Here is a 20,685-nt window from a genome sequence, read left to right on the forward strand (position 1 = left end):
ACATCAATCGAACATAACTGAATTCCAGTAGATTCCATATTTATGGAGTGAAATGTTCAGTGCATCCCATTAATTAATCAGCTCCCAAAAGTTGAATATTTCAGTGGATCCAGTGAAACTGTGAGCTCCAGAAGCTGGACAAATTTGAACAACATGTACTATTATTACTACTATTATTATTATGTAACAAAAGATGAACATTAATGATCAATATCTTCTTCAAAAAACTACAACAGTGATCAGAGCTGATCCGGATGATGGACAAACCAAAGTGACAATGGCTTCCTGTGGGGTGTGTGTGTGTGTGTGTGTGTGTGTGTGTGTGTGTGTGTGTGTGTGTGTGTGTGTGTGTGTGTTAGCTCCCGTTGGAGATAATGACCGAGGTGCCTTTGTGTGTGGGGGTCTGCTCGGGCTGCAGGCGGAAGTGGTCGTAGGGGGCGGGGCCTGTGTTGTAGCCTCGCAGGCTCTCCGGGTCACAGAGGTGCTCCAGGGCGTAGCCCGTCAGGGAGTACGCCGCGTGCTTGTCCAAGTAGGGCCGCGGGTGGGGGTGAGAGGGGTAGAGGGCCGGGGCCGGGGTCGGGGAGGCCGAGCAGGGCCCCGGCCGGCCCAGCGGGTGGTGCAGCTGCAAAGAGATGGGGGACAGGTCCGTCTGGAGGTAGTCTTTGGGCTTGTGGGCCCGCTCAGAACCCGGACTGCTGAGCCGGGACAAGGGGGCGGGGCTCGGCGCCGGGCTGATCACCTGACTCAAACCTCGACACACCACAGTGTGCATGGGCAGGGGTCCTTGAGTGTAATCTGCGGTGAAGCAGGGCCCGTGGCCCTTGGGCAGGCCGTTGGCGGGCCCCAGCGGGCCGTCCTGAGGGCCTCTGCGGAGCTGCAGCCGGCTCTCCTCCTCTTTGATCATCTGCTGCGTGGCTCGGATCAGCGTCTCGATCTTGCTGGGCTCCTGCGGGCTGCAGCGGTAGTGGTCGGCCCGGTACCGGTCCCCCGAGTCGCTGGCCGAGCCGCCGTCTGGAGAGCTGACCACGCTGTCCTCGTCCCAGTGGCTCCGCCCTGCAGGACCACGACACACACACACCTTCACGTATAAACACACAACAACCGCTCCGGGACGCGTCACACTCTCCCAGCATTGCCCTGAACAGCACTAAGGCTGCAGAAGGGTTTCACATTTTTCTGTGGATTTGGACAAAGACAAACTTCATTTTAGATTCAAGATGTCAGAAAAAGAAAGTTGGCACCAAAAACATGTTTTACCAATGATTAGCCATCACTAAATGGGATTAAGTTGAAACTGTAAATATTCTTCTTTGAAATTTGTACTTTTGCAGGTTTAAAAAAAAAAAAAGATTTTTTATTCAAACTTTCACATGCAGGAAGTAGATTCTAACTCTCTTTAAAGACGAGCAGTTCAATGTAGATCAGAACTCATTTCAGGTGGCAGTCGTCCATCTTTTCTACTCTTCTACTCAAAGACACAAGAACTTCGCCTCAAATCCAGTTTTCTGACATTGCACAACAATTTTCTCTCTGTAATGTGGTGATGAACTGATTTCATAAGTTCTTCGAAGGCAGCCCCACAGCGTGATGGTACTCTACCGTGTTTCACAGCAGCTTTGTTTATGGGCTTTATTTGGTGATCTGACAACAAACTGAAACATTCCCAAAGAACTCAGTGTTGGTTTTGTGAGCGTTATCCCAAAGAAAATCCATCTCTGAAACCAGAGTCACTCTATATGATGAGCTATGAAACCTTTTGGTAGAAAGATAGAGTGGAATGTCATCTGCATAGCAAGGGAATTGTATATTGTATTTATAGAAAACATGGCCAAGGAAGACTTGGACGGAAGGAGGCAGATAACGAAGAGGATGGGGCCCAGGACAGAGCCCTGGGGGACACCTGACCAGACAGATGACATCTATAGGGTTTTAACTGAATAAACTGTGTGAGACCAGAGAGCTATGATTTGACTGGCTGTACTCAGAAGAGTTCTCTTTTCTTTTAAAGGCTGCAAAATTAGAAGTTTAAAAGTTTCTTCTCTACAGACCTGAGCTGAAGCGTTCGGGCTCTGCAGAGAGGCAGAGTTCCTCCTCACCGTGGTAGCTGTGGATGGCGGTGATGTGAGGCACGATGCCCTCGTATCCCTCATGGTTCTCCAGGGAGCTCTTGCTCAGGGGCAGGATGGAGCGGGCGGCGCCCCACCACGCCTCTCTGCCGGGCGGAGGCGCTCCGAGGAAGTACCGGCCGGCCTCGCACCGCCCCCGCTCGCAGCTCTGCCCCTGGCCGTGGGCGTGGCCGTCGGCGGCGGCGTGGTGCTGCTCCTCCGCCAGGCTGTAGCAGAGCGAGCGGGAGTCTGGGAGCTGCCTGTAGCCACAGGAGGCGTCCGGGCCGTCGCCGTGCTCCAGCAGCTGGGGGGAGGCGGAGTCGGTGAGGGGGCTGCTGCCCCACGGACTGCCCTGCTCCGACTCCGAGCGCTCGGGCTGGAAGCTGGAATACTGCAGCCAGAGAGAGCGACAAGCAAGAACAGCAAGAGCACAGGTCACATGCTGACTTTTGATTCCGTGATGCAGAACAAATCTTTTTATTATTTTATTTTATCAGTTAAAATCAGAACTTTCGTCAGTTTTCCAGAGAAAATTCCGTCCAGTTCTCCACACAGTGATCAAACTGTAGCCATTTCAGTTCAATGTTTTCAGTATTCCTTCAGTTTATTAACTGATATGGAATATTAAACACAGTTTCCATTGATTTGGTTGAGGGTCTAGATCTGGGATGTCAAATTCATTTCAGTTCAGGAGAAACATTCAGCCCAGTTCCATCTTGAGTGTGCCTGAATGGTAAAACAGTCATAATAGCCATTAAATACAAACCTTTTCTTTGTTTTAGTGCATATAGGTGATGGAAATTTTCACAAAACCAAACAATCAGTACAGAAAATGACGAATATCCCAGTTAAAGCCATTTTTAATGAAACCTTCTGGTGTAAAATAAAGTGAAATATCCAGTTCAATATTAATGTTGAACCAGAAGCATGTCTGCAGGATACACAAAGTCAAACTAATCAAAATATGTAGCAGGAAAAGAAAAAATGTCACCTCTAGGCAAAGTGAAAGACAAATCATGCCAAAATGTAAAAATATAAATAAATAAAAACTGGGTGCCAAGAGGGTTACGTATAATGTGGCTTTATAATGGACACCAAACACCATGAGGCAAGAAAGACAAGAAAGAAAGTCATTGTTACAAACTAAAATAAACAAAACTGTATTTCATCTACGGTACCTTGAGGTTCCTTCATTTGGGTCAAAACAGTTTTCAATGGTAAAAACGTTTGTCCCTTAAGAAGAAGGTCATGAACGGTCAGACTCAGCATGGGTCCAGAGAATAAGTGTCCTGAGGTGATGAAGTGAGGAGGTCCTACCTGGGTGTACGGGGACAGTCTGGCTTTGGTCTTGGGCCGGGGTATCCTGCTCTTGGGGGTCTTGCAGTTGTCCGCCAGGCTGCTGCTGCTGCTGTAGGGGAAGGAGGACTTGGACGTGGCCTGGTCCAGGGACAGCTGCAGGCCTTTGTATTCTGTGTCCCTGCAGACAAAGGAAGCCTGAGCGTGGCGCCTTCACAGGAACATCCCAGGTTATCAAACAGCGTGTGTTTGTACCTGCCTGTTTGGTTTTTCTGGAAGTGCAAAAAACCCCATTAACATGTGTTTAACAGTGAGAGGCTGGCGGTGATGGAGGGAGCAGCGGCTCATGGCGCGTGTTGGAGTGGGAGGGGGCTGAGGCTGCAGTGGCTGCTGGGACGCTTGTTTCACCAGAAGGATTGCAGCAAAGGCCTTCAACAAACACTCAACTGAGGAAAAGCTGTCCAATCAAATACACCAGGAGATTAAAGGCTATGTCTGGCTAAATCAGGCCCATCGGAGAGGCTTGGACGTCTCACTACTGGGAAATGGGAATTGATTTCTCGCTAAAGTGTTCTCGCTGCGGATGATGAATCAAGTTTGAGACAACAGGAAAGCTGGACAGGGTTTACTGCAGACAAATAGAGATCCGTCCTCCGCGGACGCCTCCCGCTCTGCCTCAATCTCTCGCCACACAAACACCCGGGCAGACATGCGGGTGGACACATTTCAGCGGATTTGCATCAGTTACCATTAAATCTGAGAATATCTGCTGCATTAAGCACTGCTGCTCCGACCGCGCCGTCTGAAGCCCAAATATTAGCTATTCCTTAATCGTGAGGATGGATCCTCCGAGAGAGGAGCTCTCCAAGACCAAAGACAAAACAAATGGTGCATTTTGTTTCTGCTTTGTTCTAATGACAGCATTAACTCAAAACTCCATCGTGTTCATCAAACCAATGAGAGGATCTCACAACACGCACAAAACGCCGGACGGTTTGATTCAAAGGAGCGGCTGTTCATAATTTGTCCACCGATGGTTGAACTGTTTCAGTTAACAGAGGGAAGAGATCCACAGCACGACATGGCACGGCAGCATTTTGAAAACGATGTCGGTTTACAGAGCAGCTGTGCTCGATGGGGCGCCCGAGGCCAGAGATTAGACGGCTCCACCGCCATCAGCGGTTCATGCACACTAACTAAAGTAATCAAATAGTTTCTACCACTGAATTAAATTCACAAGCTAACAATGTACCCAATCTACATGCTGAAGTGACGAATAAGTAAAGTTCCACCTTGGGAGTCAGTTTGAAAAGTTGCGCTGTGGTGTGAACAGACGTGTGAACAGACGTGTGAACAGACGTGTGAACGCGGCCTCAGAGCTCCTCCTCACTTCAGTTCTCGTCAGAAACGGAGTCAGTGGGTCCAGAACGGTTCCTCCAGATGTTTGCAGCTGTTCTACTGAGGCATTGCTGCTGTCACTCCAGTGCTCTTATAGCTTATTCAGGCTTTTCACTCTCCTGACATATTTCCTTATACACAAGGAGAATAGTTTTCTCTTCAGCACCTGATGGACACTTTTAAATAGGAATATTTGTTATGATTTTTCACTGATAAGATTCATTTTTGTGACTGAATGAAGTTAAAAGCAGCTGAATTTAGATTTCCTATCTGTTTTACAATAGTTCTAGCTGAATTAAATTTCAGGAAGTATTCACTGTAGATGTTTGATTGCTGTTTATTGAACCTATTCTTGTGGAAATAAGGAAAATCTCAGTATCTGAATCAGGATCACAGTAAGCAAACACTTTACAACTGGAGCAGAAGTTAAAACTTTCTGATTACACCTTAAATTCACAGAATAGCTTTTTGTTTTAAAATAATTCAAGTCAGTTCAGCTTTATTTACACAGCGCCAGGTAAAATGGTCGTTTCCAGGATCTAACATGATGTGAAGATGTGGTGATGAGAAAGTGAACTGAACAAGGAGCAGAAAGCAGAAGTGTTGGAGCTCTGGAAGTTTCCAGCAGTGTTCAGATGCATCCAGAGCAGTTTGGAGAACTGGGTTTGTTTTAGCTTCTAATGTTCCATGTGTGAGAAAAAAAACAGGTGAAATCAGGTCAGGAGGAAACTGAAAATCAGGCAGAAATTAATCTGATTATATTCCAGCCAGCGTGTCTTTGTTTGTCTGTTGGAGATAATTTAATCTGTTTCAAAAGGCCACCGATGGACGAGATGCGTTGTCTTCAGTCTAATGTAATTCTAATCTACGCACACACACACACACACACACACACACACACACACACACAGACACACACACACACGATCTGAAAGTTTTTCTAAAGTTCAAAATCTTTCTGAAAACTCAAAATTAGTTCATTTGCTTTAGAAAACAAAACTATTGATATACTTAAAAATCACACTGCTTCTTTATCTGTCAGATTATCAGTGAGATTACTGAGACCGGCTGGGGGTGTTTGATTCTCTCATCCTCCTCTCGTAAGAGATGCTCAGGTCTCACTCCCGCAGAGAATGTGTGGTGTGTGTAAAGTGTGTGTGCTGTGTGTGAGGCCACACAGCCTCCAGCCTGGTTGGGTGAAGCCTGGTGTTCGGTACTCGGTGTTCAGTTTCCAAGAAATGCATCAATATAAAAGTATTATTACATTATCAGCTGCAGTTAAAGCTGGGGTCGGCGATCTTGGAAAACTAGCATGTATTCGAATGTGGCATCTCCTCAAGGCTCCGCCCAGCTCCGCCCAGTTCCCACCCCTTTGGAGGGATGCACCCGCTTACATGCACGGGGGGAACGCACTGGAGGGAGTGTGTGATCGCCTCCAGTGTTATTAACCTTTCTGACTGCCGCACACAACGTGCAGGGGAGCGCAGCGCGCCGCTCCGCTTTGTTCTACTTTTCACGTGAGCCGCGAGCGCCGAGAGCACCTTGGCAACGCGCTCTGAACCAGGGCCAGTGCACGCCATTGAAATGAACGCGCAGGGGGCTGGTAGAACAGCGAAGGGATTTGATTGGTTTCTTAAAATCGGTCCGCGCCTTACGATTGGTCGGAGTTTTTACTATCCTTTGGCCGCTACAGTTGTCAGATTTTTTCCGCACCCTTTTCCGTCCACATAATGTATTGACTTCTCCCAGAGGGCGAGGAGCATTTCACTCAGTGTGACAAGAAGTGCTTTTGGACAACATCGTCTACCCGAGCTTTAAGAATTTTTTTTTAATGCTACTTCAATCATGTAATAACTTATTACATTATTGGTCAGTTATTACAAATGATGGGTTTTATTTCAAGAAAAAAAAGGCTAAACTTCTTACAATATTGGCTGTGACGGGGAATATATTAATTTATTTAGCATCATTTCCTTTTTATTTAATTTTTATGTGAAAATGTGACAGTTGCTCTGAGGAGGGCCAAAAGAAAAGAGGTGAAAGAAGTGAAAAGCAATCTCAACAAGTCACAAAATCCATGGTTTTATTCAAGCATTCTCAGAACGCCATCAACTCAGTGTTCTACAGGAAAACAAAGGAACAAGACAGTGAGTAAATAATGTCCACCTGAAAAGTGACATGATGCTAGAGGCATTGATAAGATTGAAATGACTGAAAGGCCGTAAACACAGAGCTGAGGAGGGTTTGACGTGTTGAGTAAAGCAGATTTCTGCCTCTGAACGACGCCGTGCCGCTCAATGAAAGCTTTCATTGATTCAGTCAGTATGTTGTTCATCTGTGAAAAACTCACATCAGAGACATAAAATAAAGAGAAGCAGGTGAACTCAGGGCTCTGACCTCAGTGAGAATCATTTCTCAGCATTAGCCTTTATTTCTTAAATAAATAAAAAATAATTCCAGTTTGGGGCATTTTTTTAGTACTGCTAATTTAGTATTGTTGGTATTCCAGAGAACGATGAGCATCTTTTATTTGCTTTGTTTATAGAACCTGGAAAATCTGAAATTCATAAACTATGAGGAGTTCAGCATTTCCTTAAAATCCCTCAAAATACATTTCACTACATTCCATCTCAGCATGTGTAATGTGTAACCTGGTGGCAGTATTTTGCGGTCTTCATGCATGTTTTTATTTCCACCCTCAGAATGAAGCTTTCAGGATGAAGATGAGTAAACCTCAATCCCACTGAAGCTGATGGACACAGTTCATCCAGTCAGGACTGTCTTTGTTGATTCATTCATGAATGAGCTTGCAGAGCAGTTGTACATCTGATGAATACATACTGGAACATAAGAACATTTGAAAGGGTGCAACAAGTATTTCTATGGCTTCAGAAGCTGGAACAGAGCAGCTTTGATTCCCACAGCTGATTAATCATGGTCATTCACTGAACTGAGGTGGCTCAAATTAAAAAAAAAAATCAAGAAAGTTGTAAAGAAATAATTTGACATCAAATAAAAGTCAGATGTAGGACAGCATTCTTTATGTCATGGCTCCACAGCATTAGTTAAACATGTGATAAAGTGTTGACGTGCAGTGGTCACCATTAAGGAGTAAATGATGTTAAAGTTTCTCTGCTTCTGGATCTATAATTCCAAATATTCAAATTTTAAGAAAAGACATGTTAGTTGTTCATTGTCTTGTTTTAGTTCTCCTCTGTCCTCCTGCGCCGCCTCCAACACGACATTGGTATCACTGGCACCGCTCTCCAATGATTCCACTCAGTGTACCTCACAGGAAGGGCTGAGTTCGTAGCCCTGGGGGACGCTAAGTCCCGCCCCCACAGTGTCCCCTGTGGGGTCCCCCAGGGCTCTGTCCTCGGTCCAACCCTCTTCACCATCTACATGCTCCCCCTCGGCCGAGTCGTCAGCAGGCAGGAATACAACTCCACTGCTATGCTGACGACACTCAACTCTACCTCAGGGCTCCACAGACGGTGGATTCTTTCAAAAGAGGGCTGAAAACCTTTTTATTTCGTATCGCCTTCCCTGATTGATTTTACTGCTGTTTGTTTTAACTGTATTTACTGTATTTATTGTTTATGCTGTCCTACTGCTTTTTATTGTCTTTATCATTGTTTTTATTGTCTTCCTGATTGTGCACATTGACATTTGCCTACAGATGTAATGTGCATTACACATAAAATCCATTATTATTATTATTATTATTAGTTTGTTTTTTCTTGATTTCTGTGCTTCTGACCCTCCTGTCTTCATCAGATTGGATTCAATGTTGAAGTCATGGAGTGAAAGATGATCGGTTGTTAGGACAGTGTAGAAGAACGCAGTGGAGGAAACACTGAAATGTTTTCATATTTCACACGATATTCAGGCGAAGACGCCGAATCAGAGGTGTGTTTGGCTCGGGGTCGCTCAGAGGACGAGGATCCTCTGCTGCAGGAGTCCAACACGGTCCAGACCGTTCTCATCAGGAACCAGCAGAGAACAGAACGCCGATACAGCCGGATCAGAACAGAGAGGGATCAGCTGGGAAACCGCTCACCAGCAGACGGAGAAGAGAAGACGTCGATCTCAGTGTTTAAGAAGATTATTTAAGTTTTAAAGTTAAACTTATCTATAAGGTACACTGCACAAAAGGCTAAAATCTCCTCACAGTAATTAAATCCACACAGCAGACAAAACACATTAAACAGATGTATTTAATTATCAAAGAATAGAAGGAGGAGCAGTTTTCATCCAGCAGGAGTTAAACTCATTTTCCACCTGGTTAATTCTGTTTATGTTCATGTTTGACTTCTTCATGCTTTTTCATGGGAAAGGATGAAAAGTCTAACAGGGTCAATTGTTAATGTTGTATCTTTGATTTAGCTCCTGTCAGCATTTCAAAATAAGACTGCTCAGACTTATTATTATCAAGTGTGTGATACACACATCACAAAAGATAAAGATGTTTCTCTGCACGGTCAATTCAGGCTCTGTTAGTACTAAATGACAAAAAAGAAAAAGAAAAAACATTAATCCACCAAACCTGCAAACTATTTGACTGGCACTCAAGAATTTCAAACCTGGCGATCAAAGTCAAAAGTACAAAAATCCAGAAAAAAGGACAAAACAAAAGAACCCAAAAACTTTCTCTTCTAGAACTCTGCTGGTTGAAACTAGACAGGAAGAATAAGAAAAGAGAAAGAGCACTGCTGTTTGTAGGTCCGAATCCCAAAGCACAAAGACATCAGCGTCACCTGAAAAAGTTCATCTTGATAGATTTTCTCAATTTATTAGGTCTTTACCCCTCAAATAAAGAATAAGAAATAAACAGTTTATTTCCAGCAGAAGACATTACCTCATGTTTGACTGACGTCCTTGTTTAAACAGTCTTCATTAAAAACAGTACGGTCATCTGCAAAATGTGTTTCAATCACATTAATATCGGCTGTTCCTTCTAATTACCAGAGATCGCTCTGGACATATTCCCCTGGATGCCACAGTCTGGATAATAAATCAGGATCTGAGCTGTATTCTAAGATCAGCACTTTGTTCTTGGTTGAAATCTTGATAAGCTGGACCCAAAAATAGAATCTTAGGCTACAATCGCTGAGGGAGTTTTAAATAAACTCAACAGGAGACAGGTAACACACACCCTTATCAAACTCAGGAACAAACGGCAGGTTCTGATAAACGAGCATGAAAGAGAGCGGATCTACCGATAAGACAGGAATGTCTGCTTCATCTGATGGAAGTCTGAGTCTTCCTTCCTCGAACTAACCTCCCTCCTTCTGTGTGGAACTCAGACAGAAACAATACTGACGGGGAAGCTCTTGTTATATTGGCAGATTGGACGATCCCCGCTTTAACAAACACGTGTCATCTTTCCAATTAACCTCCAGTTAATTGCTTCAGAGCAACTGTTTGCGTAAATCTGGAGAGCCAATACTCATTATCTTATCAAAGCAGAGAGTGACAGCGCAGCAGAGATGTGAGACGACCCTCTCTGCCCCGGCGCTGTCGCTTTACGCCAAACACACCTGCAGAGTGGCCCCCATCCACAAACAGAACCAAAAATACACCTCCGAGAGGAGAGGAGAAGAAAAAGTTTGGTTTTGTCATCCTTGAAATTCAGCTTGAGACGTTCTGGAGCAACTAGTAGCTTTCAGTGTGAAGTATTTCTGGTGAGGAAAATTGTGGAACTAGGATGAAGATGATTTAAAGGGATCTGATTACAGCTGAGTTTCAAAATATGAGCATACAGCATTTGTTTCAGTATTCAATCAGAGGTTGGTCTTTAAGACGAATATTTCTGAGTCGTAAAGCGTCACAAAAATGACTAGAAATGGTTAAATTCTTCAAAAGAACTTGAACTGGATCACAGAGAGTTTCTTTACCCGACCAGATCACTCTCAAAACCAAATCACTTCCTCTGAAAGACAACCCACCCACCCAACCAATTAACCAACCAACTGACTGACGGACCAACCAACAACCCATGCCCCCAACCAATTAACCCCGCAACTGACCAACCAACCAGCCAACCAACGACTCAACCAAGCAACCAACCAGCCAACAACAAAACTAACCAACAACCCACCCACCCAACCAATTACCAACCGACTGAACAACCACCCAACCAACCAACCAACCAACCACTCAGCCAACCAACAACTCAACCAACCAGCTAACCAATCAACCAACCAACGACTCTTTTGTAGGATTATCTTTAATCTGCTGATTTCATCCTGAGTTGAGCTTCGCTGGAGGGAAGCGGTGAGAGGTTCGGCAGTGCAGCAGCGTGAAGCATCACGGTGACGGGATCGGCACAGCTGTCGGCCACCCCGACAGCCACGCACGGCTCAGACTCACGTGAGGACGTAGTTGACGCTGACGATGCAGTGAGGCCGAGACGAGCGGCTGTTGTGTACGATGGTGGCGTAGCTCTGAACCCAGACCCAGCCGCCGTGTTTGGTCAGGAAGCGGTAGTACTTGGTGGTGACCTGACCCTTCACCAGCACTGCAGGACGAGAAGACAGAGTTTCACTGAGGGAGGAATCCATCAGACTGATCAAACTGAACTCTTCATTCATCCTTTACACCGAGCTGTGATGTGGTCCGTCCTGCAGGATAACTGGAGCTTCATGTTCTGGAGCTCCTCTGTAGAGAATCAGTGAATCTATCTGGAAATAACAGCTTGATTATCTATATAGTTCTTACAAAGGTATTTTTTTAAAGAAGTTAAATACCTAAAACTGCTAAAATGGCTAAAACTCCTTCTTTAATACTGAAAAAAATACTGTATAAATGCAATACTTTTGTTTTTCCTCCCAGTTTTCATGAGTTGAACTCAGAAGATCTGATCATTTTAATATGCACACAAAAGACACATTTCTCTCAAATATTGTTGACAAATGTGTCTAAATGTGTGCGAGTGGACCACCCCTCCACCTCACAGGGAGCAGATCAACATGCTGACTAACACAGGTGAGCCTCAGGTGGGACACGATCACAGGACACTCAGAAGTGTGTAGTTTCATCACATTTTGGCAGAGGGTCCGTCCGTCCTGCAGGAATGTCCTCCACAGCTGTCTCTGAACTGAACCTTCATTTCTCCACAACAACTCCAACGGTGTTTCAGAGAATCAGCACGTCCAGCCGTCCTCACAACCACATCCAGTCCAGGACCTCCACACACACTGACCGGCTTTCTGAGACCCCCAGATCCCAAAATAAAACAAAACTGCACATTTTAGCCAGTCCTATATTGTGCCTACCCTGAGAAACACCTGTGCAACAGTCCTGCTGTCTAACCAGCATTTTGACCCGCTTCACCGGTGAGCTGCAGGGAGAGGACTCATCAACACACACATTTCAGAGGAATGGGAGTTGAGGGAAAGTGACTTCAACTCATGACAAAACTGTTGCCTCTATGTGTTTGTTCAGTGTATTTCCAAGACCAAATCTATCTTAAAGTGGAGTCAGTCCAATGGTTCTGGAATGAGACGACTTATTCTGCTGGAATAAAACATTAAAGTCGTGTCACAGACTAATAACTGCTTTTATTGTCTGATTCTTTTCAATTTCAGCCGAGATTTCTAAGAAATATTTTAACTGCTCCTTCAATCTTGTTTCTCTTGAAGAATTATTAGACTGATAATACACAATATATAACATTATGTTTAATTGTTACTAATTCCACCAATTTAAATGAAATAACTTATTTTGAGAGACAAAGTAATGTCAAATAATATAAATGTGTTAACCGACACTTAAATCCACTGGTTTAATGTGGGGTTATAAACAAAAAGAAATGTTGAAAACAGTCACAGCGTCACCGACTCAGGCTGTTTCCACTGTGGGGCGTCCTGCTGTCATAAACGACAGGAAACTGATGGAACTGACGCGACTCAGCTGTGTTATCTGCCTCTGGGAGGGTTTCTTTTGTAGTTTCACGTGTACTGTGAGGTGTGTGTGTGTGTGTGTGTGTGTGTGTGTGTGTGTGTGTGTGTGTGTGTGTGTGTGGAGAATCTGTAGGAAGGTAAAACAAACCTAACTCACACAAGTGATGAGCGCAGCGCAGGTGGAAGGAGTCACAGCTGTGGACGTGATGATAGAGAGTCTTCTCTATCAGATCCTGAGGCTCGTAACCTGTCAGCTCTGCCACTCTGTGACACACACACACACATACATACACACACACACAGGCCATCAGAAGGCGCCGCTCCCTGCAGTGGTTGCTGCTCCGTGCGGTCAGGTGTGTTTCGTGTTTCACCGTGAGTCGAGGAAGATGAGCTTCATGTCCAGACTGGCTCTGAACATGAACATGTTGCTGTGCAGCTTGATCTCGGTGACGGCGCTGGGCGGCAGGGAGTGGCCCACCGCCACCAGCCCCACGTTCTGGTAGCAGCCGTCGAAAGGAGACATGTCCAGGCTGTACTGCCGGATCTTCAGGTAGCCGCTGCAGTGGATCACCTGGGCCCAGAGGATCATACATTAACACGACACAGCATCTCTCTCCTCAGGAGTCTCCACTGGTCTCAACACTGCAGAATCCCCAGCGATGGACGACGAAACCTGAAATGTTTTTACTGGAAGAATGCTCCACCACGCAGAGGCAGAAAGGACTTGATAATGTGTAAATATGACCAATAAGATCAGGCTGTGGTTCTGTTCAATAAATGGAGACCTGTAGACCAGTTCATCAGGAGGAGGGACCTTAATATAACTCATGACAGCCTTATTGAAATGTTCAGAAATAACAGATTTTTATTTAACATTATCCTACAATGATACAAAGAAGCATTTTCACCTGAAGCATCGTGTAAAAAGGGTTAAAGCGTCAAGATCACATCCAAAGTTGTCTGTTTTTGGGGAAATCAAAATATGGTCCATCTGTCCACCAATAATGAAAATCTGCAGCCACCAAAGTGATTCATGGTTAAAGACTCATCTCCAGGTTCCAGAGGGGGTCTTACTGAGGGTTTCTTTGAAATGTGCCACTGAAGGTTGACAGTCTCACAGTATTCGATGTCCTCATAGAAACCATTCAAAGCCTTTCTACCCCCCCGCCCCAGACTGACTTCCTTTACAAAGAGGCGTCTACCCCTCTGGCACCTCAGAGCTCTCCCTGTTTTCCTGTGGGAACGTCAGAGTGTGTTTGGAGAATCAGTCTGAAACCAGCTTCATCGTTCGGACACGGGTAAACTCTCAGACTTTCAGGGTTTCTGCTCAGATTTGTTTGGATCAAATTCGTCCGGGAGTCGGACCCACCTTGTAGCCTCCACAGGTCAGACCGGCGTTCCTCTTAGCCAGGACGCACTTCATCCTCAGGAAAAAGGAGCGCTCCATCTCGTACTCTGCACAGAGACGACAGCAGAACTCCCATCATGCCCTGCTGCGTGCCGGCGGCCCGCCGGCCGGGGAGGCGGAGTCTCGGTCTCACCTTGGACGAAGTGGGAGTGGTACGGCTGGTGAGCCGTGAGCACGGCCGTCATCTCGTCGTGGTCGGCCGGGTGGATGTACTCGTAGATGCTGTTTCCCGTCAACTCTACCTGTTGGAGAAGACGTTCCGCTCAGAGCCGGGGAGGGGGGAGGGGGACCCCACCCCCACCCCAGACCAGCTCCACCCACCTGCGACAGGCCCAGGTGGACCGAGGCCGTCTCTGAGATGTACATGATCTTCCCATCTGGAGCCACCACGAAAATGAAGCCGTCTAACGTCTGGAACAGAAAACGTGTTCGATCAGTACGGCGTGTTCGATCCACCAGACCACCAAGCAGACTGAAGACACTTCGAAGAAAACACTGATTTGTTTGTTTTTTTAAACACAGTTCTTCAGAGTCGCAGAGGCGCTGAGAGCCGAGCCGCTGTGGACGACAGAAACCAGAACGTCCAAGCTGCAGGGTAAGAAACACGCTTTAAAAAAAAAAAATCAATAAATCAGTGTTTTCTTTGAAATGTTTATCATTCGCTTGGTGGGTTGGCCGCATTAGAGCCTCTTGTGGGCTGGTTTTGGTCCACAGGCCTTAGGTTTGACCACCCCGGTCCAAACCAAGCACAAGTCGAAGCCAACAGGCCTGATGTGACCCCAGTCTCTATTCTCTGAACCCACAAGCCAGTGTTTAAAAATGATAAATCACTGGATTCACTGATTATGAATAGAAAAAAAAAAAAACATTTTTTAACCCCATTTGATCCTCATTTCAACTTTACATTCTCCACAATTACAGCAATAAATCATACAACAGAAACATTTAGCAGCATGTTCCACCCTCCAGCAGGAGGCTGACGGTCTTCAGGAAAGTTTCTGTTCTTTAAAACCATCTATATTTTTATGTTTCTAATGTGTTTCAGAGGTAAATAAATTCAGAGTGTTTGTGTGTGTGTGTGTGTGTGTGTGTGTGTGTGTGTGTGTGTGTGTGTGTGTGTGAGGAAGGAAGCAGACAGAGCAGTGACCAGAGCTCACAGTCCACCAGACACAACAACAACACCAGTGATGTGTTTATTTTCTAATTTTTTTGAAGAAATCCTGAAAAAGGAATAAATATCTGATAAAACCATGAATAACGGCACTAAAACACTGATTATTTTAATTTCGGAAGAGGCTGTAGGTGTAATAGAGAGTAATTAAATTATAAAACATGCTTATTAAATATTACATATAAGATACTGTGAATTCTTTGTCTTTCTCACTGGGATTATAATGATTCTGCACAAAAACTGAATTGTGTCAACAGTTGCTGATTAGATGTAAGTTTAATAATAAATATTTTAAATAGAAAAGCCTCTCACAAACCCAGAGACGTTTCTGTTGCTTGTGGACCTAAATCATTGACACAAATTAATGAATAAATAAATAAATAAAATAAAATAAAATGACAGGAGAACCTCTAATGGGACTTCAACAGAATAACATCATTTCCTTCTATTACAACACACACACACACACACACACACACACACACACACACACGCACACACACACACACACACACACACACACACACACACACACACACTTGATGAGGCAGTGAGGAAACTTTACCTGGAGGAGGTGAGAGCCCAACTCCTGACTGACTCCATCCAGAGAGCTGCGACTCACATGACCCCAGGACTCCCCGAGGCCTGGAAACACACACACACACACACACACACACACACACACACACACACACACACACACACACACACACACACACACACACACAGAGAGAGAGAGAGAGAGAGAGAGAGAGAGAGAGAGAGAGAGAAACATTATCACACACAGAAATACTTTTCACACAAAAACACTTTTCTCTCTTAACACACACAGAAAAACAATCACAGCACAGACCCGCTCTTGAGACAGAGTCTTATATGCACGCGAACAGAAATACTCTATACACACGCGCACACACACACACACACACACACACACACACACACACACACACACACACACACACACACACACACACACACTCCTCACAAAGAGGCTAAAAAAAAAACTGTATTATCCCACATTTCCCATGATGCAGCTTGATCTCCAGGTTCATCAACTCTACTTTACTTTAAACCAGAGAGGCGGAAGCGGACTGGTGGGATGCTGAGCAGTCTGGGGAGAGGAGCAGGACGGACTTTCTGACACATTATTCCAATTAAACTTCTTCCTGGAATATTTAAGATAATCAAAGATAAAAGCTCCACACTGCATGAAATATATCAAACATACGAACGTAGTGCGTTAATAATCCCAGTGGAAAATATTTTGAAGAATTGCTCCACACATAATAAATCAAAAGAAGGATTTAACCACTAATCACATCTGGGAGGAATGATCCGCCGTCAGCAGAAATTAGATTTCATTTGCGCTTTAAGAAATCCCATTTCGAGGAGCAGCAATATGGATAATCCGTTATCGATCAGCTCCTAAAACACTCTTAAGACTATTTGTGGCGAAGCAGCCGGTCGCAGGCCCACCGGGTCCCAGACGTCCCTCCTGCTGCGGCTCTGACCGTCACGCGCACAACCGAGCGTCCAACAACGTGCTAACGTGCCCCGCGCAAAGCCGCGCGCTTCTCCAGTCTGCTTCTCTGCAGATGTGCGGCAGCGTGAAAACGCTTCCATGAGCCCCTCACGCGCCCTCACGACCGGAGGACACGAGGCCCCGCCGCGCGTATGAGAGCGGAGGGCGCGCGAGCGCAGGAGCGCACTCACATGCAAATCCCGCTGAGCGGAGCAAACAGGCGGCGTGCAGCGCGGAGCACGAGGCGCAAAAAGACACGACCTGCCGCCGCACGAGAAACAAACAACAACAACAACAACAACCCGGCCTGGAGAAAAACAACAAGACAAACAAACAAACAGAGACGAGCGAGAAGATCTGATCATCTCACATCAATACAACAACAGTAATAATAATAATAATAATAATAATAATAATAATAAACGTTTCTCTTGGTTCAAAAAAGTATGTAATAATTTACAGCCGTGAACAAAAATATTTTAATAATTGAATCCCATCTCTTAACTCATAAATATCAAGTCAAATGTTAAAAATACGATTGCCTGCATGTGTGAAGGATTACCAGCAGCATTGGCTCGTTTGGATTATCATTTACGAACGAGATTAAATATTAATTCTTACCGCTCTATAAATAAATAGGTATTACAGGGTTTTTTTTTAATAATTGAGTTTTATCTTCTATTAATTTTCCCAAACAGTAAATCTCACACTGATTTATGCTACAGTTAACCATCAAAATGCCCCGTTTTAATAGTCTGAAAAGTAAAATGCTGATTTTTTTTCCTAAAGAAAACAATCAGATTAATAATATTTTAATACTTACAGGCGAGAATATGTTAAAGATTTTTAATCACAATAAACATGAAGGAGGGATGAGTCGGGGCAAAAATAGTAAAATATGAAAGAAAACATTTAAAGCAAGGTTCTGAAAGGAAGAGGAGACAGGAGGAAAGAAAGAAAGAAAGAAAGAAAGACAGAAAGAAAGAAAGAAAGAAAGAAAGACAGAAAGAAAGAAAGAAAGCGCTTTGACGAAATGAATTAGAATTTTAAATACAGCACAAATTAATATTTAAAAAAATCTCAGGTAGAGACTGTAATAATGATTAAAACACAAACAGAAGACAAAAAAATTATACTCATGGACAATGAAATAATAATAATAATAATAATACTAATAATAATAATAATAATAATAATGATTAAACGATCTCGGGTTTGAACTCGGATCACTGAACCTTTAAGCATAAACTCACCAAATGCTTTGAGTTTATTTTAAAATACATCATTTGCTCATTTAAATTCTCCTGGTGTGTTTTGATATTAGAGATAATTACAGAACATTTGGTTTTTAGCGCCATGCTGAGTCTGCTGACTCCTGCGGCTCAGAGACTCTGGATTATTTCTCCAGTTTCGATTCGAGTCGTAAAGACAGAAAAACGGGAACATTTTTTAAACCCTACTTCTGATCTCTGTTTTCAATACCTGGAGTTACAGAAATAACATTTATTTAACGAATACAGGGAGTCAAATTAAATAATAATAAAAAAAAAAAACAGTCAAACAAACAGGATGTGATGTTATTTAAAATACTGCTGAACGAGCTTCGACTGGAATTCAATCCATGGAACGAATAATATTGATGGAGACCAGTTTCTGTTTTCGGTGCAGGAAGAAAAAAAACGTTTTGTCAGGCTGCAACTGATGGAGCTTCAGAAAGACGCTGCCCCGACTCCGGGACCCGGGTTCGATCCCAGGCGGTCTGATACACACTTCAGAATGAAAGTATTAAAGAAAAGAGTGGAGACATCTTTAAAATCTAAAGTTTTCTGTGAGATTTCACCGATTTCATGTTCTGTTGTAGATTTAAGGGAATTGAAAAGTTTGAAGAAAGAGGCGGAGATGCAGAGCAGCAGAGCAGCAGAGCAGCAGAGAGCTAAAGTACAGCAGAGCTGCAGAGCCGCAGCGTCCGTCCAGACGTCAGCAGTCTGCAGTGTAATTCAACCCCAGGACGGAGAACATGTCAGAGGTCAGAGGTCAGGCCGCCTCGCTGACCCTCCAGGCCGTCAGTGGGACTGACCTCTGCAGACCGAACTCCTAAAAATAACCAGACTTTCCCCGTTTCTGCTGCTGCTCCGAGCTTCAGCTGGACCCCAGAACACGGAGGAGCTTTTAGAGGACTGCAGCCTTTTGCGGCCCAATTTTGGCCCTTGGGCCTTATATTTGACACCCCTGTTCTGAGGCCTGAACCAGACTCTCCTGCATGTTCATCATATGAACAGAAGTCAAGGCTGAAAAATAGATTTTAATCTGAATGTAGCTTTTATGGTTTTTAGTTTGTGCAGTGATGCTGGGGAAAGCCCCCCCCCCCCCCCCCCCCCCCCCCCCCCCCCCCCCCCCCAACCCCCCAACCCCCCAAGCCAGTTAACAAAGTGAGCGTGAAAGCAGTGAAAGCTGCGGTCCGTGTCCCCCCCGGGTCTCAGCTGGCCCCTCAACACGGCCGCTCGCTGCTACAAGCTGCTCCATATGTGGAGGATCAGAGCTGCTGATATCCAGAGCAGAGCAGCAGGCACGCACACACACACACACGCACACACACACACACACACACACACACACACACACACACACACACACACACACACACACACACACACACACACACACACACACACACACACACAACTGTGATTTCTGCTGTTTTCATAAAAAAAATCCAAAGAAAAAGAGTATTTTGAATAATCTGAGATGAAATTCTCTAATTCTTCATGACATGATTCTGTCTTGTTTCATCTCATCTTAATCATCCAAATTAAAAAAAAAAAACACTGACCTGTCCAGGATTTACTGAAGCTTTATTTTGAAAGTGCTCCCTGCAGTAATAACTCGGTTAAAACTGTTGGATCAATTCTGACTTTCTGAAATTCAAACAATCCTTTTCAAAATAAGATACAGCCAAAGGGCGATCTTTGGAACAACAAATGCAAAAAAAGGTTTTATATTATTTACCATGCAGTTCTCATTTCATCTGATTTCCTGTTTGTATTTTAACTGCTTTTAAAACATGAAATATTAAATGATTCCTAAATTTTATTTTTAATTTTTTGTAAATTTGACTCATCAAAATGAAATTAAATTTGTTTCTATATTTTACAACAGAATAAACCACAATCACATAAAAACATTTAACAACAAAAAGGTCTCAGTATTAAATGAAAAAGCTATAATTTGAAATTATTATGATTACAGACTCAAAGGCTCAAAATTGAGTGAAAACAATTATTTGTTGTGAAGGCAGCAAATGGAGTAAAAATAAAACATATAATCCAGTTATTATATTATATTCTTCAATAATTAAAGCGCCGCCAGTGTTATTGTCAGTTAATTATAGAGAAGAAAATAAGACTGAAGAGAACAACTGAGTTAAAATTAATTATTAACTATTAAACCAAAGCATATATATTTTAAAACAAACAAAGCTATATTAGTAATGGAGTATTTTCTCTTCTACTGGAAGCTTTTCATGGAAAGAAATAAACTCCCGAAGGTTTAAAAACAGAAGAAATGAAGCAGCTGAAGAAATCCTGAAGGAGTTGATGTTTAGATCACAGAGAAACCGGAGAAACCCGGTGCTGCCCGGTGCCCGGTGCCCGCGGTGCCCGGTGCTTCCCGGTGTTCCGGTTCCCGGTCCTACCTTCGGGGAAGACCAGCCTCATCTTCAGGTAGCTGGTGGTCAGCCGGATGATGGACGCCTTGTCCAGCTGGGAGGTGATGGCGGAGGGCAGCGGCAGCAGCTTGGCCAGCTCGTAGAACTCGCTGTTCTCCTTCTCCCGCCGCGTCCGGGCCGCGTTCTTAGACTTCTCCTTCATGTCTGGCTCCGG

General features: G+C 44.3%; 1 protein-coding gene across 1 annotated transcript; it reads right to left on the bottom strand.

Annotated features, from left to right (window-relative positions):
- Positions 1-355: 355 nt before the first annotated feature.
- On the bottom strand, positions 356-20,673 carry sim1a (SIM bHLH transcription factor 1a). Its single transcript, XM_030102984.1, has 11 exons — positions 20,499-20,673; positions 15,848-15,927; positions 14,433-14,522; positions 14,245-14,353; positions 14,073-14,158; positions 13,075-13,274; positions 12,861-12,967; positions 11,172-11,319; positions 3,423-3,582; positions 2,097-2,496; positions 356-1,053 (listed from the first exon to the last, which is right to left on the bottom strand). The coding sequence occupies exons 1-11, from the start codon at positions 20,671-20,673 to the stop codon at positions 356-358; spliced, it is 2,253 nt and encodes a 750-aa protein (XP_029958844.1).
- Between the last annotated feature and the right edge of the window lie 12 nt (positions 20,674-20,685).

This window comes from Salarias fasciatus, chromosome 11 (genome assembly GCF_902148845.1).
Source record: "Salarias fasciatus chromosome 11, fSalaFa1.1, whole genome shotgun sequence".
In the NCBI taxonomy this organism is placed as follows: Eukaryota; Metazoa; Chordata; class Actinopteri; order Blenniiformes; family Blenniidae; genus Salarias; species Salarias fasciatus.

Excerpts from the sequence above, each read along its gene's own strand:
- sim1a (XM_030102984.1), bottom strand. The coding sequence starts at position 20,673 with ATGAAGGAGAAGTCTAAGAACGCGGCCCGGACGCGGCGGGAGAAGGAG. Across the intron at positions 13,275-14,072 it reads TGACCTGTGGAGGCTACAAG|GTGATCCACTGCAGCGGCTA; the intron begins GTGGGTCCGACT and ends CTCTGGGCCCAG. Across the intron at positions 12,968-13,074 it reads CTCATCTTCCTCGACTCACG|AGTGGCAGAGCTGACAGGTT; the intron begins GTGAAACACGAA and ends TGTGTGTCACAG.